At 47.0% G+C, this 27,671-nt stretch overlaps 1 protein-coding gene across 1 annotated transcript in view; it reads left to right on the top strand.

Annotated features, from left to right (window-relative positions):
• The window catches only part of LOC119402514 (exocyst complex component 5), a 154,241-nt gene that overhangs the window by 98,588 nt on the left and 27,982 nt on the right, over nucleotides 1-27,671 (top strand). The window contains exon 11 of the mRNA XM_049418683.1: nucleotides 6,601-6,790. Coding sequence (XP_049274640.1) covers nucleotides 6,601-6,790 — 190 coding nt within the window. The remainder of the gene's footprint in view (nucleotides 1-6,600; nucleotides 6,791-27,671) is intronic.

The raw sequence follows: 27,671 nt of genomic DNA, 5'->3' as shown, positions 1-27,671 counted from the left end.
GGTTCTTGTGCTTTGCTCTTACTCTACTCCTCCTGTGCGTCTCATGGCGAGAAAGTATAGCTCGGAATGAGTGTATTGTGGAGACTACCTTTTGAAGCACAAGAAGCTTAAAGGAGTACTGACATGAATTTTTAAAAATTTCGGATTGTTGCTCTAAATAAAAATACTTGTGTCGAGAAACCTCAAACGACTATTGTGGTGCCTGGGAATGCATCGTATATATTATAATTAGCGCCACCTTAAAAAGACACTTTCGGTTTAGATATCGAGGGGGTGGCTTCTCAGTGTCGTTTCATAGCAGTGTGACGTCACGGAGATACATAAACTCGCGACGTACTCGCAGCAAATTCGTCATCTGCTCGTGGTGCACATAAACAACGATGAGTGAATTGTCGTCCTATGACCCTGACAGTGATTTCTGCGATTTAGGCTGCATGCGACGCAGAACTCGCATACTCGGGGGAACTGCCTTGACTCGTCGGGATAATGTCCTTGCAGTGGAGCTGGCTTGCAGATGCTCAGCGACGAAAACTTCAAAGTCAAATTAAAATATTTTATACATGTTCTCCGACTCCAGTGTGTGGACAGCGTTGACAATGCACACCAACGAAGCAAAAAATGTCCCTTTTGCGATGTCTCAAAATCGTGTCAGTACTCCTTTAATTATTGCAAAGAAGCCAAAATTTCGCAGAGTTACCGACCTAGGCATATATGCTTTGAAGAAACGTTTAACGCCCGAAAGATCAGTGACTGCCAGTGAGACGCACTACTTGTGCTACGCGTGCTTTTGCTACCACTGCAATGAAAGATCTTCACGGAACGCACAGTTTAACGATGACATTCTTATGCCCCCTGAAAAATAAATTGATGTCATTAACCAGATCACTGCGACTACGGGTGTACGTGCGTTCAAGTCACCCCAGAGGTGTTGCTGTTTCGAACTCAATCGGTCTGAGGACGCGAAAACGAGCTCTCACTGCGCCGTCTCTTACAACGCGCGCCTGCTCGGTAGCCCCGCGCTCGTGGCCGCTGCAGTGACGAAATAATTTCAAAATTAACGTCTTCAGTGCCGGCGACACATTTTTCGGTGCCTGCTGGCCTTTTAATGAAAATCAATTCAATCCTGCCTGCATTTTATACACTTGCTGGGTAAGAACTCGAAATTGCCAATCCTCCTAAGGGTCTCATTGGAGGGGTCGTAACTATTAGTGCAACGACATTATGCAACATGTTTTCAATGATTATGAAAGCTGATGTGGAGGAGAATAAGTGGACAAAGTTTAAGAAATATAAAAAATGGGGTTTTTTTTTAATTGTCGTCAGAAGTTTTCATTGTCCGGTGTTTTCTTTAACTTAGCCCGATCATATCTCTTCATTGAAAATTTATATAAATATAAGATTCGGCAGTGTGGTAGATAAGCATGCGAAGAACGTAATGCGCAATTTTTGTCGCTCTGCTACAAGGATTTTTCGAGATAAAGACCTTCAAAGTAAAGAAAATAATGTTTCCTGGGCCAATTTTGAGGTTTTTTATAAAAACATCTACACTACACATCAAAACTAAAAATACCTGAGCAGAAGCAAAAACATGCATATATTTAGTTAAAGAAATTTCAGCTACCTAACTTTAATATATTTTGTGCAATTCATAACGAAAGTTGGCCAAAACAGTAGAGCGGATGAGCGCTCCACTCCACCTCTTCGTCATTATTGATTTCCTGTGCTTCGAAAAAATTTTTGGCGGCAAAATAAATTGCGGATCTCTTCTTTCCACTGATCAGGCAATAATATATAAAATTTTGAAATAAATTTGAGAGGTCGACCAACCATCGATTGTTCGATCTTACGTGGAATCACCCTGCAGTTTTCTCCCCGAAGGCAGCAAAAGGTTTGCGGAGACTCCCGTCCAAACATACCCGTCAGGTGGCTTCGGCAGCGTACCAAGCCAAGTCCAGGTGGCCCTTGTCTCCGGCCTTGCCGTCCCGGACTTTGAGGCCGAGATTCTGCCCATTGTTGGTCATTCGCCGTCCCAGGAATTTCGTTTCCAGGAAGGATGCAGGTGTTCTAGCAGTGTGAGAACACCTCGTCCGCCGGTTCTCATGGTCATCGCTTCGCCACCGACTGCCAGTCATAACAGTATGTCCATTTAAGCCTAAAAGGGTTAGTCAGCGCTGCTAGTAGCCATGACTTTCTTTATTGTGAGGTATGAAAAAAAAAAAAGAATCGCCGTCATGGCTGCTAGCAGCGCTGACTAACACTCCTAGGTTTCAATGCACATATATATACCCCATAAGTGGACGGGAGGATGACCGCCGCCGTAGCTCAGTGGTAGAGCATCGTGTTATTCGGAGGTCGCAGGTTCGGTCCCTGCCAGCGGCAAGTTATCTTTTCATCCACTTTACTTTCTTCAGATTTGCATCATAATTACTACAAATAACATCCCCTATACTTTCCTTGGTTTTCTTGTCTGTTAGTTCTGATTAATGTTGTGTCTAGCGAAGAAAACCGAGCCCTTAAGATTCCCCTATTTTAAATGCTAGAATTTGTCTAAAGTATTTCTGGGTTTCAAATGTACTTGAATGTAGTTGGCCTGGATCTAAGGCCAACTATACATGGTTTAACCAGTTTTGATTTATCTTTCATTTGTGTATCTCTGAACTGGTTTGAAAGGTGTTTGGTGTGCAAAAAGAGAACAGAAGTAAAATGTATTGACAATTAGGACCATATTTTCTATTGAGTTTTATTTAAGGTCCTCTATGACCATGAAGATCATGTTAAAAGCTGGAGCACCTAACTGATAAATTGTGAAGTCAGGTAGAATATCGCAATTCTTTTAGAGAATGTTTAACTAGGCAAGTTGGTACTGTTTAAATGATAGCGCAAAATTCTATACTGTATGAAGGAAAGCAGCTGTGGCAGGGTATTATAGCAATTGACATTGAAAACATAATGTTTGGCTGGTTGGTTTATTATGACAGCAAGGAGACTGATGGGATCCCAAGGCACACTGTTTAAATCCGTGGCACAACACACAGACTGATCTGTGTTGGAAAAGCCTTTCACCTGTAGAGTTTTCTACACAAATTGCACTGCATGGGTGTAGGCCTCAATTTGGCCCATAATAGGCCGGGGCATACCGTTTGCAGCTCTGAAAAACTGTAGGATATGAAAAGTGTAATTCTGTGAAAATTTAGGTCAGTGGCACACATTGATTTCTAGAAAAGCAGGGGCAGGTATGCCATGAAAAAAACTGGTATACTGCATAGTTGATATATCATACTTGTGCATCTTAGCGAAAAAAAAGAAACAGAAGAAAGAGAATGGTCTCTTTCTTCTGTGTTTGTTCTGTTGTGCTTGCTAAGATGCACAAGTTCAACGCCCACCAACTAGCCCAAATTTCTGCATTCATATGTTATGTTAGCAGCGCTCTGCAGCCACTGGGAAAATGGTGGTACTAGTAATCACTTAAACACCCCACTTTTTGTGATATCAGAAAACACGGGTCAAGGTTGTTTGCAACATAACAGGACCACGTTTTCCTGCACTTGATGGATGTAGGGTCTCTCTTGCACTCAAGGAACAATGGAAACCATCAATTGGCAGGAGCCAGCTGGCCGAATTATTCAATAGTAGCATGCCAATGTAACACGTTGTGGAATTGGGATCAACACTAGGATATTGTTGCAACTTTTGAGGAAGAATAAGTTGCTGCGTTCACAAGTGGTTCAGATGCTCAAGACCCTGTTCGGCCATGGCTGTATACCCACAGGTCAAGGATGCGTTTTCTCCTGTATTAAAGCCTTCTCTACTGAAGGTTTTTGTCTGTTCACATATCGAGCAAGCAGTATGAACCCTGTTCAGGTGCATGGCCATGTGATGACCCCCTGCCCTGAGCAAAAAAGAAACCTTTATTGTGGCCTGTTGGCTAAATATATAAATGCTCACACAGGCCTCACTCTTAGCGCCATCTCGTAGATGCAAACTCTAGTGCAAGGTGGCGACCACAATACTTTTCCAATACATATTTAACCTGTATTACTCAACCATATTGTACCAGTTGATGATGTTGAGGTGAACTTGCTGGCAGTCCCTGCATTTCAGGCAAGGGAGGTGTGGCCACAGGTTGCAGACGCAATGTGCCTGGAGAACTTGGTCAGGATGCTGAGCCCGTTTTTAGATGTTGTGGCATGCTCAGAAAGGTCCTACATTTCTCTGCACAATGCTGCTAGGAGTCTCAGTCACATTCGATTGAGGTCGAAAAGCGGGACTGAGGACGCAACTGTGGTTTCTCGCCTGTTTCTCCTTGGTTGTAGAATCCTATGCTTTGAACTCACCATGACATGGTAATGCCTGAAGGTGAATTTGCAACTTTTGTCCCACCAGTAATTGTACTCGAGGGATGCCCCAAATTCCAGGTGTATTTCGGTAGCAAGGGCATGGTATGAAATGGAGAAGGTTCTTTATTGTTTGCATTGTAAGTTCTGCTACTCCATTACTCTGAGGGTGTTGAGGGCTGCCTGCCTCGTGGCCGAATCCAAACGATCCAGTGAACTCGGTGGAGTCTTTGGATAGGAACTGAAGTATGTTTTGAATTTCACTTTAGCAGGGCAGAGGACACACCAAAAAGAAATTTACTAGTATGACATACAGCGTCATATATCTAGCGCCATGCTACTAGAAAATTTAAAAGGACATACCAACAAGGCCACGTTGCCACCCTTATTGAGGTACTACATTGTCTGGCTGCATGACATCTGGAATTTCAATTAAAGCAAAATGACTCTTCAGTGTGGCATCGACCACTGGTCTTGACATATACCGTGGTGTGACTATTTCAGGGAATCTTGAGTTGTAATTGACAGTTGGGGCATATTTGCTTCCTTTAAACTGGTGCAGGTCACTTCCCAAGCTTTGCCGTGGCCTCTTTGCGTGGTAGTTGGCATCAGTAACTCGAAACAAGATTCTATTCTTGGCACATGGAGCCACAAGGTGTTCGATATGGAGTGGCAAGTTGGCCACGAAACACACTGTCAGGTGTGTTCTCAACCTCTTGGTGCCCTTATCGTGACACTCAGGCACTGAGCGGATGGTATGACATTGCGGCAAATCCAGGAAAAGCAATCTATTGTACGCAACCAGTCTGTCTCTCTTCTACCAGTATGGTAGGGTGGTGCTCTATTCTTGGATAGCCAGTCTGAGCTTGAAGACAGTGGACATCATCTAGTCAAGTAGTGATGTCCAAGCGGTTAATAGATTTTGAGGTTGGTGAAACGGAGGGTGCTCGTGATAGTGTACCGGCCGTAGCTAAGAGCTTTCTAGGTACATATCTGACATTGGGCTATTAGCGCATCAATTTGGTCATTCCGGTCTCCAAAAAGGTACTTATTCCCCTCCCACAGTTATCAACTTGTCTCGCTATCGCAAACAAATGGAACACATGACCTACTCACACAGCGAAATTTCTTTTTTCTTCCTGACTCTAGGGAAGTACTGCACGAATTTCTGAAGTGGTCAAGCGTATGTTAGACATACTGGAAGGTGTCCACGTTAGAGAGCCCTTTCTGAAAGGCCATTGTGGGCTGCTTTTCAATAGTGCAGCTATTCTAATGGGACTCTGCATATGCACCAAGTAGCTCAAGCATGTCCAGGGATATGTGAGCATAACAGGGAAGTGCACTTCTCATGGTGCCATTCACACATTTATGATTGCAGTGCTGCTGTTTAACTGTGTTCTTTTCTTTTCCTTTCACTTGAACGGGTTGCAGCATTTAAAGACATGGACAAGAGAGAGAAATGATACAAGTGCTGCTTGGATAATGCTCATATCGCTTCTCTCTCTTGTGTGTACCTTCAAAGGGACACTGAAGTGAAACAATGAATCAGTCTATAGTGATTAATTATACTATGAAAACTCTACTGTCATTAATTTCACCATCGTAGCTTCAGTAATAGAAGAGAAAATCGAGGTCAAAGTTTCATTTTTAAATTTCGTGCCTAAATTTCTGAGGGTGGTGTGATGGATTTCGGTGTTTTTTTTTTTCTTTGTATTTTAGCCACATTGGCTCAATGAAATTTCCTGCAACTTGGTATGTTAAGCCCCTCAGAGGAGACAATGTGGCTCACTTTTGCCGATTAGGGACTACGTAGGCGATTTGTGCAAAACATTTAAGGTGGCGTTTCCACCTGCATTGGCTTTTTGTGCGTTTTCTCCCTTACCAAGCGTCCGCTTGCAGCGAGTGTGGTTATATTGGTATTGTGAAGGGTAATTTACAAGAAAAAATGATATTACCCCTTTGAATGCATCTAACCAAGTGGCCCAGAAAGCTTCTAGATTTTTTGTTTTCTTTTACGTCATAGTTGGAAGGTGGATTTACCTCTCTTGCTTGAGCTCCCCATGAACGTTTTGAATGGGACGCACTCAAGCTAGTTTGTGTGTCACTTCACAGGTGGCAGCACTGGACTAGCCATATTCTTCCAGCCAGTGTCTCACTTTAATGTACTTCTCTATTTTTGGAAATGGCATGGAGTGGAGGTGGCATGTGTGGTCAAGCGTTTGAACTGTGCAGCACCACATTGAAGCCTGCATGTACTCTTCGATAGGTCCACTCCCGAACATGGTGTATGCTTGCAGAAGAAGCGCGAACTCACTGAACAGATGGAGATCAAGATGGACACTGGTTTGGATCGTTCGTTGGCGGCCATTATTGGCTGGGTGCACTGCATCCTCCAAACGGAACAGAAGAAAACAGACTTCAAGCCAGAAGTGGAGGATGTCATTGAGACTACCAAGGTGAGATTTTCTCTCTAGCATCGCCTGTACATAGCTTGTAAGCGGTGTTAATTTTGAAATCTTGGAAGCACAACCCGAACCATGGAGACAAACATTCACAAGCCTCTTTCATTTGTGCTGTGCTTTCAAGATAATACATTCTCAAAAGTAGCATGAACTAACTAGCGCCATTTCTTCAGCAAATGATTAGATTGTATTATAAATGATTTCTTATTTGGCATTGTTCATGTTCAACGAAAATGTGTCACTGTTTTGTTTTATTTATACATAATTTAAAAAAACAAGTGTGTTTGAGTAGTGTGTCTTAAAGAAATTTCAAGAAACATATGACTATTGACAGCAGAAGAAAACCATTATCGTGCTTCAGAGCCACAGTGTAGGCCTTTATTTTTGGTCTACTGTCGTGTGTGGTGTAGTAGTGGGGCAGAGTAACGTAGTGCCTGTAATTCTAAATGCTCACCAATCAAACAACACCCTATTAAATGTTTCCTCCATAGAATAGGTGATATCACTCTGCAAGCCTTTGTGTGCCACTGTGTGACATCATCAGAAATGCTCTAACAGTAATTTAAAAGGGGAGCTGCTTTTTGAAACCAAGAAAGTGGCAATTTTTTGAAATTGTTTTTTTTTTTAATTCTGTCGCATAAGCTCAACCGTTTTATGCATCACAGATGGTTGTTTTAGCCATAACAACATTTTATCGAGTTTTGTTCAAAACGGCGTTCACCGGAACTAGTTGGTTCACTGGTTAGAGCATCGGAACTTGACCCTTTGTGCGACGCACATGTCCCACTTTCCCGTCCAAAGGAAAAATTTTCTCCCACATCACCCGTTGCAATTAGCGCAACGATAAGTCATTCATACCTTACCTAAGTTTTCGTATTCTCAAGGAAAAATGTTTTACTACACTTTCGAAGGGCGGAAGTACTAGTGTTACAGTGATGTTGAATTTTGATCACTTTTTCATGATAGCTTCTGAATTTTCTTCTCCTTCAGATAGAAAGAGCCTACCAATCAAAATACTGGAAAATTTCCTCTTTTTCTGGCTTTTCAGGGAGCTGATTTTAGCTTTCAGTCACCACGTGTTTTTGTAAATTTGCGGAATAACTTGGCCGATAAATGTATCGAAACAATCCCCTGCGATATTGCCACGCTCATTCCTCAGAGTAATTGCGGATATTGGTGTGTGGAAATATTTTTCTTGATATCATATACCTCTTGAAAAGTAGGCGCATACTCAGGGACAACAGCTGTACTTGACAATTTCGACAGCCAGAGCAAGGACAGGCAAATAGACAAAAAAATGATTGGTGCATGCAGTGAAGTAAGCTTTACAGGAACAAACCACAGCGCTATGACGACTCACAAGAGGCGCAGGTGCAGGCGCAGGTGTTCTGCTGCTGGAATGAGATCCCCACAACTTTCCTCAGCACACCTTGAGAAGCGATACTCTGTGCCACTTCCTTCGGCAGCTTGATCCCAAATACCCGTTGATGCAATCTTGAGATGGTGCCTTCATGAGACAGTGGGACAGGGTTTTCGCACTTTTTCAAAACACTCTTATGAGTCGATAGTATTTTTAACACTATCCATAGTACTATAAACTATCGATAGTATTATCGGTAGTATTGCTACTGATAATACTATCTATAGTGCTGTGAATGATTATGCTGCTCTTGGCCAGCGAGAGTGCCAAAACATTTCTGTTACCTTACTCTCAGCAATACTCAGTTTGCTTAATTTATGAGGAATATTTTGGCTAAAGAAATAAATTATTTCCACTGGGAAAATGCTGGAATATGTACATCAATAAACTCGTTTTCAAAAGTAACCAGTTACCAAACTTGGTTCTTTATATTTTTATTTTGAAATCACGAAATGCTATATAAATTTGAAGCAGCGCAGTTCCACCACATGTAACGGCTTAATTTCTAATAAAGCTGTACAGTTCAAATTAATTATGTGTCAGTCAAGCATTCTGGTAAAGGAACACAAGCATGTCAACTTTCTTGCCCTGAGCGTGCTACTCCTGCTCCACCATGTACCACGCACTCGAGGAATCAAGCTTATGCTGCAATTAGTTCGTGCAGTTGATTTTATACTATTGCAACGGGTATGAGCCGAGCGAGAAGCAGAAGAGAAGGACATGAACTGGTTGAGCCTATCGATGCCATCATTACCTGACCATCAACCTGTGAGAGTCATGTGATAAGATTAGTTTGTCGTTCCGGTGCCCGGGGGCGTCGATGTTGCAATGAAATAAATACGGCGCACATGACCAGACAGTCATGTGTGGAACCCGCCAACGTACGTGTGTGTGATTCGGTCCGGTGACCGGCATGGCCCCGAACTACCCGGTTATCACAAGTGGCGACGAGGTCGACTGACGAACCGGACGGGCACGGCACAATCACACGTCGTCATGCCTGTCGTCGGGAAGCTGGATTCGTTCGACCCGAGTACATCGGAGTGGGCGGAATACCGTGAGCGGGCCGAGCTGTACTTCATCGTGAACGACATCCCGAGCGACAAGCAGACAGCTGTATTTTTGACATGCTGCGGTCCAGAGACTTATTCTCTGCTACGAGGCCTCCTAACACCAAGCAGGCCCGCCTAAGCAGGACTGACAGAAATTTTTACCACACTTGGCAAGCACTACGCCCCTCACGTATCAGAAGTAGTGGCAAGTTTGAAGTTTTTCTCGAGGCATTGAAAAGAGGGGGAGACCGTAAGTGACAACATTGCCTCGTTGAAGAAATTAGCCGAAGACTGCAATTTCGCAACATTTCGAGAGCGCATGTTGCGCGACCAGGTAGTCAGCGGAATCAATGACGTAACCATGCAAACACGGCTGCTGGAAACGACGTGTTTAACCTTCGAAACTGCGAAGGACACCGTCGTAGCTATGGAAGCTGCGCGTAAAGATTCACGCGCATTGAGCTGTCAGCAAGCACAGCTACTATCTGACGAAGCTCTCGAGCAAGCGAACGTTGTCGCCTCGGGGAAAAATGATAGCTGTTGCTTTTGTTGTGGGGGAGGTCATTCTACGCGTTGGTGTAGGCATGGCAGCACAATCTGTCACAACTGCCGCCAAAAAGGACACCTTGCAAGAGTTTGCAGAGTTCAGCCGGGGAGTAGAAATGTTGACTGGAGCCAGTCTAGTCGCAGCCGGTCTTGTCGCGTGAACAATCTGGACGACCTGCCTGTCTCTGCTGAAGAGCCCGAAGTTTTCGACTTGTGGACGCTTCACACAGCTAGTTCGGAACCAATGCGCATAGCGGTTGAAGTTAACGGCGGACGCTTCACACAGCTAGTTCGGAGCCAATGCGCATAGCGGTTGAAGTTAACGGCGTAACGCTCGATATGGAGTTGGACACCAGCGCAAGTGTGTCAACCATTGATGAAGGCAAGCTCGCCAAGCTTTTTTCATCTGTGCCATTGGAGCCATCAAGTGTGCAGCTGAGAAGTTTTTTCGGCGACATGAAACGCGTCCAGGGAAAGCTGGAAGCAGTGGTCAAACTTGGCGACAAGGAGCGCCAGCTACCACTATTTGTCATGAAAGGGGCGTGTCCTACGCTGTTTGGACGAAGCTGGATGAAGGCCTTCAAGCTAGGCACCGCCCAGACGGAGGGAGTCAACGTCGTGAAGTCTACGGAAGACCTGGTAAGCCAATATCACGAGGTTTTTTCGGAGCAGCTTGGCACGTTTCACGGCGTTGCAGCTTCTATATCCGTACAAAAGGGCGCGAAGCCACGTTTTGTCGAGGCACGTCCAATACCATTTGCTTTGCATGATCGGGTTTTTGAAGAACTACAGAGGATGGAACGGGAAGGCGTTATCAAACCGGTGAAAACTTCTCAGTGGGCCGCGCCCATCGTTCCTGTATTGAAGCGCGACGGCCAGGTTCGGGTCTGCGGCGATTTTAAGACTACCATAAACCCGGTGACAGTTGTCGAGTCCTACCCTATTCCTAGGATTGAGGAACTGTTTGCGCGGCTTACAGCGGGCAAGAAGTTCACAAAGCTTGACTTGCAAGACGCCTACCAGCAGGTCCCACTCGATGAGGAGTGCCAAGAGCTAGTCACCATTAACACTCCGAGGGGCTTATACCGATTCACAAGGCTGCCGTTCGGGGTTTCATCAGCCCCGGCTATATTTCAGCGAGAGATGGAAAAATCTTTTGCACGACCTTGACCATGTCGTAGTGTACTTTGACGATATTCTGGTCACAGGAACCAGTGACAAAGAGCATTGGGAGAATTTGGGCCGGCCGAGTGTTGGATCGCCTGAAAACCGCAGGACTGCGACTGAAGTTATCCAAATGCGAATTCTTGAAACCAGAAGTCCACTACTTGGGCCATATTAGTGCGGCTGGGCTGCGTCCAAACCCGGCTAAGACTGAAGCAGTGCTGGAAGCCCCTGCACCCCGAGCGGTCAAGGAACTTCAGAGTTACCTCGTGTTGGTTAATTTTTACAGAAGGTTTTTGCCAAACCTTTCTGCCGTGTTACAGCCGCTCAATAGTTTGTTGGCGTCGGGAACACCATGGCGCTGGAAAACTGAAGAGCAGGCATTTCGGAGAAGCAAGGAGCTATTGGCCTCTGCTGCTATATTGGCACACTTTGACCCAGGAAAGCCAATTGTGCTTGTCACTGATGCCTCTCCCTTCGGTGTTGGAGCAGTACTGGCGCAACGAGAGTCATCTGGAGAAGAGCGCCCTATTGGTTTTGCCTCCCGCAGCTTGGCAACCGCGGAGAAAAACTACAGCCAATTAGATAAGGAGGCATTGAGCCTTATATTTGGCGTTACAAAGTTCAGGCAGTACTTATGGGGCCAGCATTTCGAGGTCGTCACAGATCACAAACCACTGCTCGGCCTGCTTGCAGCAGACAAACCAGTTCCTGAATCCTGTTCCCCGAGAGTGCTAAGGTGGGCCTTGCTGCTGTCGGGGTACAGTTATGACCTGAAGTATAGGCCGGGTTCACAAATTGCACATGCCGATGGGTTAAGCTGGCTACCTCTGCCAACTGCCGAATTTGTTGTTGACTGCCCTGCCGAAGTGTTAATGCTGGAAGGAGTATACCCAGGGGTGCTGTCATCAAATGCTGTTGCGGCAGCTACCTCCAAAGACCCGGTGCTGTCGCAAGTAAGAGCAGCATTGTGGTCAGGTTGCCAGATAAACCTGGGGTCAAAGGGAAGACCCTACGAGACGTGCTTTCATGAGATGAGTGTGCAAGGGAATTGTCTATTGTGGGGCAACAGAGTCATTGTTCCAAAATCCTTACAAAGGGAAGTCCTCCAGTTGCTGCATGAGAGTCATCCAGGACTGTCCAAAATGAAGGCAGTTGCGCGTAGCCATGTGTGGTGGCCTAGCTTGGATAATGATATAGCGACAACCATTCAAAGGTGCCGTATTTGCCAGGAGCATCAAAGAGTGTCATGACCAGTGCCTGTCATGCCCTGGCCGTTGCCGGAGAAACCGTGGTCACGGCTGCATGTGGACTATGCCAGTCCTTACAGGAACACCTATTTTTTCATCGCTGTCGATGCGTTCTCAAAGTGGATTGAAGTGTTCCCGGTCTCCACACCCTCAGCTGAAGCAACTATTTCCTGCATGCGAATTATGTTCGCAAACAAAGGCCTTCCAGATGTGGTCGTGTCGGATAATGGGCCAGCATTTACCAGTGAGCTCTACTCCACATTCCTCAAGAAAAACGGGGTGAGGCGAATGCTGGTGCCGCCGTATCATCCAGCGTCAAATGGTGCTGCAGAGCGGGCAGTGCAGACTGTCAAAAACAAGTTGCGGAAGGCTGGCCCTGGAGATATTCGCACTCAAATTGCCCGCATGCTCTTGACTTACAGGTCAACGCCTCACGAGGTCACGGGTTGCTGTCCGTCGGAGCTGTTGTTGGGGCAGAAGCTGAGGACTACGTTGGACCTGCTACACCCAGACCTCAGGACTAAGGTGCTACAGAAGCAACTTAAGCAGAAAATCAGATGCGACCAAGGAACAAGACCCAGGGTTTTGGGTCACCCCGGTGACCAGGTGTTCGCAAGGAACTTCCGTCCAGGTCCTGCGTGGCTCCCTGCAGTCGTCACCGAACAGCGCACTTCGTCCATGGATGTTCTACTGGAGGACGGAAGGCGTTTAACTCGACATGTGGATCACATCCGCCAGCCCCCTGAGGAACTAAGTGCAGACAACCAAGAGTCAGGCAGCCCAGTAGCTACAGGTCTTGCTCCAAGCTTGGATGTGGGTCAGAGGCAGCTAACTCCGGATCGCCTTCACAACACCGAGTCTAGGCAAGATCCCAGGGAAGACGTGGCGAGGGAAACGGAACTTGCTGTCACAGCACCCAGTACTCTTGTCCTGCGTCGAAGTACCAGAATTCGACGACCAGTATTGCGCTACTCACCTTAAACAAATTGTTTGCATCCATTAATAAAGGGGGGAGGGATGTGATAAGATTAGTTTGCCGTTCCGGCGCCCGGGGGCGTCGATGTTGCAATGAAATAAATACAGTGCACATGACCAGACAGTCGTGTGGAACCCGCCAACGTACGTGTGTGTGATTCGGTCCGGTGACCGGCATGGCCTCGGACTACCCGGTTATCACAGTCAAGCATTCTGGTAAAGGAACACAAGCATGTCAATTTTCTTGCCCTGAGCGCGCTACTTCTGCTCCACCATGTACCACGCACTCGAGGAATCAAGCTTACGCTACAATTAGTTCGTGCAGTTGATTTTATACTATTGCAACGGGTATGAGCCGAGCGAGAAGCAGAAGAGAAGGACGTGAACTGGTTGAGCCTACCGACGCCATCATTACCTGACCATCAACCTCGCCCTGTAAATAAACATAATTCAACCGTACCCGTAACAGTCTTGTGGTGGAGGTGCGGGGTACTTCGATCAAGACGACGGAGCCACGCCCTTTCTCTGGAAAACCCGGCGAGGACGTGGAGGAATGGGGGGGGCTTACCCACTATAAGCGTGTAAGCAAGTGCAACGGCGGGAATCCCACGGCTCAGCTGGAGCATGTCGTTCTCTTCCTGACAGACACTGTGCTGGTGTGGTTTGAGAACCACGAAGAATCATTAACAACCTGGGACCGCTTCACTACTGAAATCACAAAGTGCTTCGGAGATTCTACCACGAAGAGGAAGCGGGCGGAACAGACATTGCTTCAGCGTGCTCAAGTGCCAGGTGAGACCTGTACCATGTACATAGAGGTGATCCTGAAGTTGTGTAAGACGGTGAATCCTCAAATGTCCGAAGAGGACGAAGTTGGGCACCTTCTCAAAGGTATTGCCGAGGATATATACAACTACTTAATTGCCGAGGAGAGTCTTGCCTCGGTCGCTGATGTCATGCAGCATCGCCGCACATGTGAGACCTTGAAGCTGCGCCGCATCACGCCCAAGTTCGGCAGGTTAGCAAATGTTGCGACTGTAGCAAGCGTCGAGGACAGCTACAGTTTTCAATTTGACTTTGCAGCAATTGTAAGGCAAGTTGTCCGCGAAGAACTGGAACGACACGTCAAATCGGCGGATGTCAAGCAGCCTGGTTGTGCTTTTAACAAACACAATGAACCTGCATGGGCTGTATCCACACTGTCGGCCATGTCAGGCGGCGCAGACTTTCGAGTCGACCAGCTGCGACAGCACCGAAGTTCCTTGCCCAATGACATGACGCACGACCAACGCACTCATAGGGATACTACCACGAATCGGCACTCAGAAGACCGTGTTTTCTACACGCAGCAACCCAGAGCTTATCTTGAAGCCTACAGCGTCGGTCGCCCATCGCCTGTTTGCTACAGCTGTGGTGCCGTAGGTCACATATCTCGTTTTTGTCGCCGGCGACGCCAGACAAGATATGGCCCACCACCGACTTGGCCTAACCTTGAACAAGGAATTTATGACGATCATTGGCTGACAGAACTTAGGGAAGTAAACACCACAGGCTCACCACCCAGGAATGCCTTCCGTCATTACAACAGAAGGAGTGACTCACCAGCTTCAGACCGTAGCCTGATGCCACCAACTAGACACCAACGCCGTTCACCGTCACCACGGCGACGTTCTACGTCACCACCATCATCGGGAAACTAGCCGCCACGGCCGATGTAGGTAAGGTCGCCGGCCAGTCTCCATCTCTGCGAACTACTCCTCTTCCTATTATGATGGTCAAGAACAAAGTGTGTGTGTTAATTGATATTGTACCTGCCACTGCATTAGTTGATACTGGTGCTATGATTTCCATCATGAGTGTGACATTCAAAGAAAGGCTTGGTCGGAAAGTTATGTTCCCATGGAATGGTGGTGTGACATTTCGTGTTGTCAGCGGAGAGTGTCTTGCTCCCCTTGGGATTTGTGTTGCAAGTGTTTTATTCGGTGAAGAAGATCTCATAACGGAATTTCTTGTTCTACCACGGTGCACTCATGATGTGATTCTCGGGATCGACTTTCTTCAGGACTGTGGTGCTTCCGTTAACTGTGGCACCGGCGAAATTACGTTGAATAGCGCGCTTCTCTCTACTCTTGCCGACACATCCTTACCAGAGGAAAACTATTTTGTCGTGTCGAACAATTCGCTTATAGCGCCATGGTCTCTATCACGTGTTCCTGTTAATGTTGCTGCGTCCGACCTTTCATCGTTCGACGCGCAAACGCAACCACTTGGAACAGGTTGCCTGAAGAAAGATGTACTTGTGCCGTGTTCTCTCGTGACAGTTGTGAATGGCGCCTCAAATTTGTGGGCTTTCAATTGTTCTTCGGTGCCTGCTATTCTCCCGTGCGATATGAAGCTCGCTAAATTTGACGCAGTCACTTACAGCTCTATCACAGTTTTAAGCGAGGAGAAGTCTCAGAGAAGCGACTCCCAACAAAGCATTTCCGAAGAACAGGCCTTACGGATGATCAACAAGTCGCTGCCCTCACATGAACGCCACGCTCTTGCACGAGTCCTTCTGACACATCTCTCTGTGTTCGATTTCACAAAAGGTGACATGGAGGCTTCATTACCACGTTCTCGTGCTCACCACAGAATTGACACCGGATCTGCACACCCCATTCGTCAAAAGCCATATCGCGTGTCTTCGACAGAAAGGACAGTTATAGCCGAACAGGTGACCGACATGTTACGGAAGGGTGTTGTGAAAGGGTCATCTAGTCCGTGGGCAGCACCAGTGATCTTAGTAAAGAAGAAGGATGGATCGTGGCGGTTCTGTGTTGATTACAGAAAACTAAGCTCGGCCACAAAAAAGGATGTGTATCCGCTTCCTAGAATTGATGATGTCATCGATTGCCTACATTCCGCTGCCTACTTTTCGTCGCTGGATTTGTGATCAGGGTATTGGCAGATATCCATGCACCCAAACGACAAGGAGAAAACGGCCTTTGTGACGCCCGATGGCCTTTATGAATTTAATGTTATGCCGTTCGGCCTTTGTAATGCGCCAGCAATGTTCGAACGATTTATGGACACTATACTTCGTGGACTTAAATGGGAAATTTGTTTGTGCTACCTCGATGATGTGGTAAGTTTTGGCAGCACACTGAGAGAGCATAACAGATGCCCCAGTCTCGTTCTGGATTGCGTAGAAAAGGCCGGCTTCATGCTAAACTCAAAGAAATGTCATTTCGGTGAAACGGAGACGTTAGTACTTGGGCATCTCGTGGACAAAAACGGTGTGGGGCCAGCCCCACGAAAGATCGAGGCCATCAACTCTTTCGAACCACCTAAGTGCGTGCGGGAGCTGAGGAGCTTCTTGGGCTTATGCTCGTATTTTCGTTGCTTCGTTCTAAAGTTCGCAGACGTGGTTCATCCCCTAACGTATTTTCTCCAAAAAGACGTGCCTTTCAACAGGACTTCGCCTTGTGACGAGGTGTTCTGCCAGCTAAAGTTTCTGCTAACGTCGGGGCCTATATTGTGTCACTTCAATATGTCCTCGCCGACAGAAGTGCACGCCGATGCTAGTGGCATCGGCATCGGTGCCGTACTAGTGCAGCGTCATCAAGGGGCTGAACAGGTAGTGGCTTATGCTAGCCGCTCTTTCAGTAAGGCTGAGTGCAACTATACCGTGACGGAACAAGAATGCTTGGCAGCTGTTTTCGCGGTACACAAATTTCGACCTTACATCTACGGACGCCCGTTCACAATCGTCACCGACCACCACGCTTTATGCTGGCTGGTGAATCTCCGTGACCCAAGTGGACGACTTGCACGTTGGGCTCTTCGACTACAGGAGTACGACTTCGTCATCTCGTACAAGTCTGGACGTCATCACGCAGATGCAGACTGTCTCTCCCACCTTCCTCTGACGATGACAGAGTGTGACGAAGACAGTTTTGATGACTGCTTTGCCCCCATTTCTTCCACAGTCCCAGACTTGACGACTTTCAAGACAGAACAAAAAAATGTTATTGGTTTGGAACCACTATTCGTCGCTGCAACGCGTCCTGGAGCCACCGGTCGCTTTTGTGTCCGTGACAGCCTGCTTTACAGGACGAATTATTCGGCTAAAGGCGCACGCTTCCTTCTGGTCGTGCCACAGAGTTTGCGATTGGAAATACTGAGAGCCATGCACGACGATGCGACCGCTGGTCATTTGGGGTTCATCAGAACTTTGAACCGGATACAAGAGCGCTTTTACTGGCACAGAATGCAAGACACCGTCAAGCACTATGTTTCAAGTTGCGAACAGTGTCAATGCTACAAGCGCCCTTCGACTTCTCCGCCAGGTCTTCTCCAGCCACTAACACCGCCTCGTCTGCCATTTGAACAAGTGGGTATTGATCTTTTAGGCCCATTTCCACGATCATCTAACGACAATCGATGGGTGATAGTATGCGTCGACCATCTGACCCGTTACGCAGAAACAGCGGCCATACCATCTTCGACAGCTGCGTGTGTTGCAATGTTTTTGCTTTGATTTATCATTCTTCGGCATGGTCCTCCCCGTGTGATCATTAGTGATCATGGTCGTCAGTTTGTCGTGGACGCCGTAGAAGAACTGGTTCATCTGTGCAATTCGCAGTTCCGTCATTCATCGCGTTATCACCCTCAGACGAATGGGCTCGTAGAGTGTACGAACAGAACTCTGACTAACATGTTGGCCATGTACGTATCTTCGGACCACAAAGACTGGGATGGTGTTCTCCCCTTCATCACTTATGCTTACAATACTGCGAAGCATGAGACAATCGATTACAGTCCTTTTTACCTCCTTTACGCACATCCACTGCTAAGCTGCATCGACACGATACTACCGTTTGACTTTTGTAGCGACTACTCTGTCGCCAGAACGCTGTGTCTTGCCGAAGAAGCCCGGTGGATTGCTCACCTCCGTACTGTGGCGTTGCAGCAGCAATCGAAAGAACGCTATGACAGGCTGTCTCGTTTTGCAAAGGAGACTTCGTGTGGTTGTGGACCCCGCAACGTAAACGTGGCTTATGCGAAAAGTTTTTACCCCAGTACACGGGCCCATTTGTCATCGTTGATCGCTTGAGTGATTTGACGTACGTTGGGGCACGCTTGACGTCAGCTGGCCGTCGGTCAAGCCGGACCCAACTGGTACATGTTGCCCGTCTTAAGCGGTTTTACTCTACACATTCTAAGTGATTCGGACTCGCCCAGCAGGCTTTGTCTGGGAACCGGGGAATGCAGCGGGTATGAGCTGAGCGAGAAGAAGAAGAGGAGGACGTGAACTGGTTGAGCCTACTGACTAGTGATGCAGAACTATCGATGGTACTATCGATACTATCGATAGCTGAGTCACTATCGAACTATCGATAGTAAAAGATACTATCGATAGCGCTATCGATAGCAAAAAATTCGATGGTACTATCGATAGCATAAAATCAACAGCGCGGACTCACTGCAGAATAAACTTGGTTCCCCGCGCGCGTGGTACATAGGGGAGTCAGAGGAGCAGGCTGAAGGGCAAGAAAGTTGACATGCTGGTGTTCTTCACCAGAGTGCTTTGCTGACACATGATAATAAAGTCAAACTGTTCAGCTGTCACGGAAAGGAAGCCTTTACATGTGATGGGACTGCGCGGCTTCAAATTGATATTGCGTTTTATGATTTCAAAATATTAAAATATCAAGAAATTAATTGTAAGGTGCAACTGGCTGACTTTTAATACGAAATTATTTATGGATATATTCCGCCATTTTCACTGCAGAAATAATGAATTTTGTTGCCAAAAATTGCTCATTAATCAAGCGAAGCTGGTAGCAGGCTATCGCAAATATTTTGGCCACATGGCCAGCCGGCAACCCCATCATTATTCACACCACTATCGATAGTATCGTCACGTGGTTGTGACGGGGAAGAATGCTGCAGCAAGACTGGGAAATACGGAGCTCTATTTGGGCGAAATTGTGCCCAGAAAATTAAAACTCAAAATACAAGCGATACATGCTGCGCACTGATAGCGGCGGGAGCAGTCGTCAGCCGTTGAGTAATCTGGTCATCGGTGGAACCCGTCGTCCTTTATAGTATACATCAGTCATCAAACCTTCCAGCGTTATCGCTGGTGCCCGCGTAAGCTCTCGAATAAACTTGACTATTCGCGTCCGGCGCGTAATCTTCACAGAATGATCTCAAACAATTGTGAAGCTTCTCAAACGTTACGGCGCGGTCTGCGTCAAACGTTGCTAACAGTCTTTGTGGGTGAAACCCGAATACGTCAAAACAAAGCAATACACACGCGTGGCAGTAATATATCGCTAAAGTAATATTAATGATGGTACTACCGATTGCACTGTCGATAGTTTGTCGATAGTAGCACTATCGATAGTTTGTTTACACTATCGATAGTTTCAAAAAAAAACTATCGATACTATCGATAGTCAATTTACCGATAGTTCTGCATCACTACTACCGACGCCATCATTACCTGACCATCAACCTCGCCCTGTAAATAAACATAATTGAATTGACCCGTAACACTATCGATAGTACTATAGAATTTACTATCAATAACACTATCGTTAGATTTTTTTTTTTTTTGCCATTGATAGTTCGATAGCGACTCGGCTATCGATAGTATCGATAGTACCATCGGTAGTTGCTCTATCTGATTCTAACTTAGGTGAGAGCCATTGAAATCATCTCCAGTAAAGCCTTCCACCTTTCTCTGCTACATAGACGGCATATTTATTATATGGAAACATGGCATAAACGCACTAAACGCATTCATTGACCACTGCAACAAGTTTCACTCTAATATCAAATTTACCATGCGCCATTCTTCCAGTGAAATTAACTTCCTAGACACGACAGTACCCTATTGAAACAGGAAAATTAAAAACTACACTTTACAGAAAACCGAGAGACAGCCAACAATACCTAGACTACACTACTGACCACCCGCGACACTGCAAACAAGGGATATTTGTCAGACAAGCGAGGTGTATATGAAGGATCTGTAGCGACGACGGTGACTACGTTCGTCACTTAAACAACCTAAAGGAAGCATTAGTTGAAAGAAATTACCCGCAAGACACTCTAAACAAGGTCTACAACAAAGCATGTAAACTAGATAGGAAATCAGCACTAGCTAAGAGCCCCCGTAGCACAGCCCTACCAGCCACCAGCATTGATTACTAAATACTCAAATGCGCTCCCAAACATAAATAATATCCTCCGTAAGTATTATTCAATACTGTCAAGCAATGAGTGCCTTAAAAAACCCTTTCCCGAAGTACCAAAGGTCGTGTATCGCTGCAATAGGAGTTTTAAGGACATGTTAGTGCATGCAAAAGTAAACCCTCATTCTACTGCCCACATAACACCTTGTTCTCGTCCAAGATGTAAGACTTGCAAACACGTTCAAGATGACGTTGCTGCGGCTGGCCCCGAAACCCCTCAGGGACAAGACCAAGACAGACGAGCAGCCATCTTTACTCCGCCAAGCCTCGGCCGCAACTACCCGCTGCCAGCGGCCGCTGAGCGCGTGCTGTCAGTACGACCCATCATCTGTCCTCTTCTACGAGCTCTCCCACACTGCCCCGTCCCCTCCGATGAAAAAGGGAGGAGGAGGTGCCACGGAGATGGAGCAACTATACTCGCGGATACTGCTCCGCGAAGTAGTCCGGTCGGCGTGCATTTTGAATTGAGTTTTGGTTTGTGAACCTTCCGTACCTCCTGTGACAGCCATTTAATTACTCGAGCGGCCGTCACAGGCTTACAGAGTCACTTGTTAGTGAAATTCGTCACATGCTCCCTCGGCGAGTCGTCAGAAAAGCTGGAGGGTGACGAGTGCTCACCTGAAGACAAAGGTGCCATTTTGACTGTGAGGTGCACGTAAAAGGTGCGACGTTTTCACAGGTGCAAAAACACGAAATGACACTGCATAAAGCAAAACAAATATAAATATCTCCGTGGTGCGCGCTGACCCTCTTTTCAAACAGCGCCCCGTAGGAAAGAATGTTTTTTTTATTCTCACGCAGAAAACACGGATGCAGTTGTGGGACTATAATCTTCAGTGGTAGCACATGCGTAGTTCGGTTCTCTAGCCTTCCCTTCATTGCCAAGAAAAGTTGTCCGCAAGTATAGCCCTGGCCACGGCAGACTGCATGTGGCACACACAACAATGTCCAACCGCCATCAGTCAACATGTGGGACCTCATCGAGTCATAATGTGGGACCTGCCGGGCGGCGTAACCGATGCCTCGCGCAGGGGAACCAACTATGCCACCTCAGCCTGGAGACAGAGGTGCACCGGACTCGCTCGAGTTGATGACCACGGTCTTTGGCAGGAGCATGATGGGACGCCGATGCTCCTGATGCAGAGCTGGTCCCACCGAGCTAGCGGGCCCAGAGTAGTCGAAGTAGGCCTCCTGGCGCTGACGTCATTGCATGGTGCTGTTGTCATAGTAGACGGACTACAGTGTCACGTTTTGCCGTTATAGCCGCTTGGACCATTCACGTCTGGGTGGCAGCCACTCCTCCGTGTAGTAATCTTCAAACGCTGGTGGCCTCGGCAGCTATGGAGGCGCGACGTTCCCGTAGAAGGTTTGGTTGCCTGTCCCTCCACTGCTCATTCCTCGTCCCTCGCCGATGTTGGTACCAGGTCGTCTTTGATGCATCTCCACCTCGACGTAGTCTCGGTCCTCCTCTTCGTCCTTGTACTTACCGTTGTTGAACCGCTCGGCGTTCACCGGTGTAGGCTCAGTGATGGTCCAAAGCATTGTCTCCGACAGTCCTAGCACTGGCTTTCTGGGTTTCTCCCCCCTCGCTCTTCTCGGATTTCTCGGACTTCTCGGCCTTGTTGTCAGAAGCTTCTTTGACGGGTTTCTCATCCTCAGCACGTTCGGCATCGTTCACATCATCCACGACCTCTGCATCATCGGCGTTCACGCACTCCACCTTCTCGTCCCACTGGCCGTCTTGGGCTGTGCCTTCGCCCCCCGCGTAATACTAGACTTCCTCCGCATCCTGTTCGGCTTCACCGTCCATGCCGCCGGCTGCTGTCTCCCAGCCTCCAGCGCCGTCTCTCTCCGCGCAATCTTCGCCTCCCGCAATCTCCTCGTCGTCCTCCTGCTTAACCACCCCAGCTACCTTCCGTTCGCCACGTCGAGACTCCTTGGCCTCTGCACAGTCCTTGTACTCTCAGGCTTCCTTGTCACCATACGGCGATTCATCTGCATTTTTTCTCCCGTCCCTGTTTTAATTTTCGAAGAAATTGTTGAAAGCAGTGACACAGCATTTTAATGTAGCAGGTCACAATTTCGACGATCTGAAACTTTACATACTTCAGTCAAACTTCCGGTCGTCAAGAGACAGAAAATATGCAGTCATACCTTATTCACAAGTTCAATACACTCCAGCCAGCAGGTATAAACATTTCTGAGGGGTCTCTTGAATAAATGCGATATGGTACACACACAACGAAAACCAGTGAGAGTTAAGCCGTTTTTTTAGGAATTTCAAACCTACCATTGTTAAAAGGGCCATGACATAGTCGCCCTAAGATTTGTGGTTTTCAGTGAAAACTAGAAGTAGGGGATCTATTATGCCTATTCAGATTTCAAAAGTGGACCGTAAAAGAATATTTCAGTGCAAAACAAGCCCTAGAAGTCGCCGGCTGTAAACTCCGCCTACTGCCGGCGACCGCCATTTTGCCGTGACGCGTGTGACGTCATGTGCAGCACGAAACGGAGCCGTCGTCTTCTAGCAAAGTTTCAGCCGCTGCAAATTGTTTGATTTCAGTGCCAAGCTGAAAAAAGCTAAAATATCTCGGTATCACGTGCAGCTTACCACGGAACAATATCATTTGCCGCAATGCAGACGCTTGCACAGCTAGCTTCTTGTTACGTCACGGCTCGCGAGCGCACCAGTGCTGCCTGACTCTCGGGCCACTCACGTGCTTATAAAAATATTGAATTATGAATTAATTGCTTGACCAAATGCACTAAAATTTCGCCAGCTTATTTGTGAATGCAGAAGGATTAATTCACATAACACAGTTTATGGCCGAAAATTGGGTGTCATGGCCCCTTTAAGGGGGGACGTGGCTTTCGGTACCAACTTCCTTATTTCTTCATGGATTTTGATGAAAATTGGCACACTTATTTGAAATGTTGTTTTAATGCTGCTGTAGAAATTTCATGAATATATCTTTACAACTTTTTGATTTACAATATATTTCACCTTCTGCTCTTGTTCCGAGTCTGACTCGCTTAAAAAATGCGATAGGAAACTCGTTCAAAGTGCTATGCATTCTAAGATGTCTGATTGCGGGCGTGACATTCTTAGATTTTTTTATTTGCAACAAAATTTTTTTTAGTTTTCCTTTTTCATGAGGTGACTGCGCAACAGGCATCGAGGCTTTGTGCAACTCGTCAAATAGCTAATTATCAAAACGCCATACTGAAAAAGCAAGAATGTCACGCCCTGAACTGTGCTTCAAGGAATATAGAACAAAAAACGGAACTGAAATAGACCCAGCGGTCAGTGAGAAATCAGCGGAACAAGCGAAGCAGGAAGCAAGAAAAGTCGTTTTGAGAAAACGGCTTTTAAAGTTGTACCAACAATATTACTTCATCAAAAGGCACTGGGGTCGTAATCTTTTGAGTCCTTCATAATGTGCACTTTCTTGAGTGCCCTGTCTTTAGTTTGAGGTGCCTTGCTTCTCTAAAACACAAGAAGATTGTGATCTTTAAGGTGTTTTATAAGGTTGGACCTCCTGCACATGTGGCCTTTCATCGGTTGTGCCTTTGTTTTCTTTCTTTTTTCTTAAAATCCTTTTCTGATATACAAAGAACATGTAGCATGAATTTTAAAGGAAGTTATGAAGTGGTGTAATAGACATGACAAAAAACAAGATATTGTAATTCAAGTAGGTCATGTACTATGATGATTTGCCAGCTTTCTTGTATTCATGCTCTCATTAACATAATTAACAGTCTTGATTGCAATTGATCATTGAATCATTTTTATAGGATACTAAAAGCGGCTCTCATCATGGCAACCTATCACTAATAACAGGCAGTTAGGGCCAAGACATTGGTGGAATAGGAATCCCTTAGCAGTTTATTCAAGACGCGAACTGGGCAGATATGAATTCATCTCCCTGTTTCACTCGTCAAGCTAATTTGTAAACCTCGCCTGCGATGCGCTTCATCATTCACCCGGTCGCGGACACGGTTTTCTGCGAGGCTTTTATTTTTTCAGATGATTCATGAGCGCTTACGGCGATACCACGCACGGCCCCAAGCGCGCCTAAATTGCATCAACAGTGCTTTATTTCACCTCTAAGTGCTCGGCCGCATAGTCCGGGAAGTCAGCACGCGATGTGCTGGGTGGCGGCATTCGGTGACGATGCGCAATATGCCTAGGTGCGGCGACGAAAAATAGGCGCGCAACGTGTTTGGCCTCGCATTGCGGGATGCCGACGCGCGCCCGCTGCGCGACGAGCTTGGCCGTGGGGTCCGCCGCCGATGCGTAAAATGACCATCCGCTGTACCGAGAAGCCGGCGGGGGAAGCGCTTCGTTCCTTGCGAAGAAGCACACTGCCGCGAGTCCGCTAACGCGTTGCTCTTGCCCGCAAAGTTCGAGGTTCGTCTCGCGTGCCGACGCCGTGAGCGGAGTTAGGCCTAGTGACGACTCCGAGAAGTAGACGCGCCGGCCGCGGTGCCCGATGTTTCAAAGTTCGTAAGGCGTGGTCGCGAGTACAAAGAGTCGTCCTGCGATCATCTTCGTCACGACGTCCGAAGTGCGCATAAGCAGAACCTCCAACCACGGATCCGACGAGTCAACGCTAGAAAGTCGGTCCGAGACGCGCGTTTGCGATGTTCGCTACGAGTGCGGCGCGCCATCGTAATCCCACCGAGCTTCCGCTAGTAGCTCCAAACTAAAACGTAGTTCTTGTTCAAAGTTATCGTCGAGCCGTGAACACAGAGCGATTGCGAACACGCAACGAAGTAGCGCGACTTTCGACAGCCGTGAGCTCGAGACGCACGAGCTGCAGACGACGATCTCCCGGAGCGAGCATCGGACCAATGGCGAGGCGCGCTGGGGCAACATGGCGGACGCGGCCAATCGGAGGGCTCGAAACGACCTTCGAACATTTGCTTTTTGTGCGCTTGTTTTCGAAGGGAGGAGCCAGCTGCGGCGGGGAATTTGAAGACGGAGAAATGCGCTTTCCGATGAGCCCAAGATATCGGCGCCCGGTGGCGTCGTTGCGGAGCTATGATTTTTTGAAAATCAGTGTTTTTTTGCTATTTCCCCAATAATTTTCGCCACCTCGGTAGGCGCAACAATTTTTTTATAGCACTTCTACGCGGTTTTTGGTGAAGATATTTTGGAATCGGATATAAAAAGGGCTACAGAAACTGGAAATTGATTTTCAAAAAATCGATTTTTTTGCCATTTTTCGCGATACGAAAGCCGCGTCCCCCCTTAAGTGATGCATCCACTGACAACCATAATTCAGCGCAACGTCTACCCCCCCCCCCCCTTCCACCTTTTTCTTTTTTCACGGTATATCTCTTTCCTTTTGACTCACCCGATTCGTCATGGTGGCCTCTCCCCCACCCCCGCTTTCGTAGTTGCCCTCTTCTCCTCCTTTCTTTGGATGGGAAGAGAGGGTATGACACATATACACACAAGCGTTAAGGAAATCAGTTCCAGCCTTGGAGGAGACAAGTCCACTTGTCGAAACATTGGCTCCAGCACACACCCCCTGTTTACGAACCTTCTTGTAACAGTGGATGAAAGAAGGGAATTTTGAGGGCCCGTTTCTTTGTTTGATACAACTTTAATGAAAACCATCAGATAATGAGGCTTAGGAAGGTATAGGGGATGTTAATTGTACTGTTTTAAGTACAATCTTTGTAGATAAGGCTTCTGTTCTGGAAGCCAAAACGTCATAAACATTTCTTTTTTTGGACTGGTTAGCGTCTCTGTTTTGTTGAGAACAAATTGTTTGGCAGTGCCACACATGCAAGCGTCAGCATGTGCACTCCAAGCCGTCTCAGACACTCACAGAATAGGGAAGGAGGCATTGCACTGAGTCATGATTCCACTAGGGGTAAAGAAAATTGCACCATTCTACTTTTCCAAAAAATACATCACATGGGGGGTTATGTTGGTCACGTACTAATTAGGAAGAATTTGCAGCGCAAAATAACACAAGGACGAGAAGGGAGGACACAACACGTGCGCTACGTGAGTCCTCCCTTCTCGTCCTTGTGTTATTTTGCACTGCAAATTCTTCCTAATGTCTTACCAACAAGGCCGAATTTCTCCCCTTGTTCACGTATTAAGGATGGGCTGCTAAGTTTTCTTCATCATGTGAGCATTGTTCACTTGTCGTAAAAACACTTTGACTCATGCTAACAGTATTGGTATCCAGGGGTGTAGCCAGAAATTTTTTTTTGGGGGGGGGGGGGGGTTCAGTCATACTTTATGTATGTTCGTGCATGCATTTGTATGTGTGTGTGTATATAACGCAAGCAAAACTGAAAATTTTCGGGTGTGGTTTGAACCCCCCCAACCCCACCCCTTGGCTATGCCCCTGTTGGTATCCAATAGACTAGCTGAACAGCTTGTGTCGCTTTCGTAATAATTAAAGGGGTCATGAACCACCCCTCGCGCTTGGCGTGAAAAACTCCTTGGAATGAGTCGGATGCCTCCCAGGAATATATAGCCGAAAGAACTTTATGAAAAGCTAAAGTAGGACTGGAGATATCGCTATCGCTATATTTACCTGACGCATTCCCTCTCAACTCTCTTCATTCCGAAGGAGGGCAGCACCATTCGAGATGCCCCGCCCAGTGCATTACGTCACCTCACTTCAATGTTGTGTGGCTTCCTTTCCGCGTAACTTGGCGGTGCTGACAGCTGCTGCTGGCAACTCATAGTTCCGGTCAGCTGCTTGCCACTGTGCTCACTGGGGAGTGACTAAAAAGCCACCAAAACACACCCAAGTTGTCAGACCTCTTTTTGGTGCTTTCCCTAGAAAATTCCGAGCGAGATGTCCCTAGCCCCTAGTCACGTGCCCCTACACGCATGAGTGTGCCATGGAGCCACTGGCGGGACAACCAGATCGCGAGTTTGAGACTGGTTTGACCCACTGCGCCACAGGCTGCTTGCTTTTATGGACCACGTATCGATGTGCCACACTTGCCGCTTATATTGGAAGGGCTTCACTTTCTGTTAACTGGCACGCAGTGCATTCTGAAGGAGGGAGCTAAGCATTGATTGTGCAGTTTCATGTGGGCTACAGGGGTGATGTAAAGAAACGCAAACAGTACGGCATCTACGCAACCTGGCGTTTCGCATTTCTTTTCAAGCGGTTGTAGCCTATAAAAAGCTACTAGAGTCATCTGTCATACAATCAAGGTCCACTCTAGGATCTCTTTATA

This window comes from Rhipicephalus sanguineus, chromosome 8, assembly GCF_013339695.2.
Source record: "Rhipicephalus sanguineus isolate Rsan-2018 chromosome 8, BIME_Rsan_1.4, whole genome shotgun sequence".
NCBI classification, from domain to species: domain Eukaryota; kingdom Metazoa; phylum Arthropoda; class Arachnida; order Ixodida; family Ixodidae; genus Rhipicephalus; species Rhipicephalus sanguineus.
This window is presented reverse-complemented; position numbering and strand designations above follow the sequence as displayed.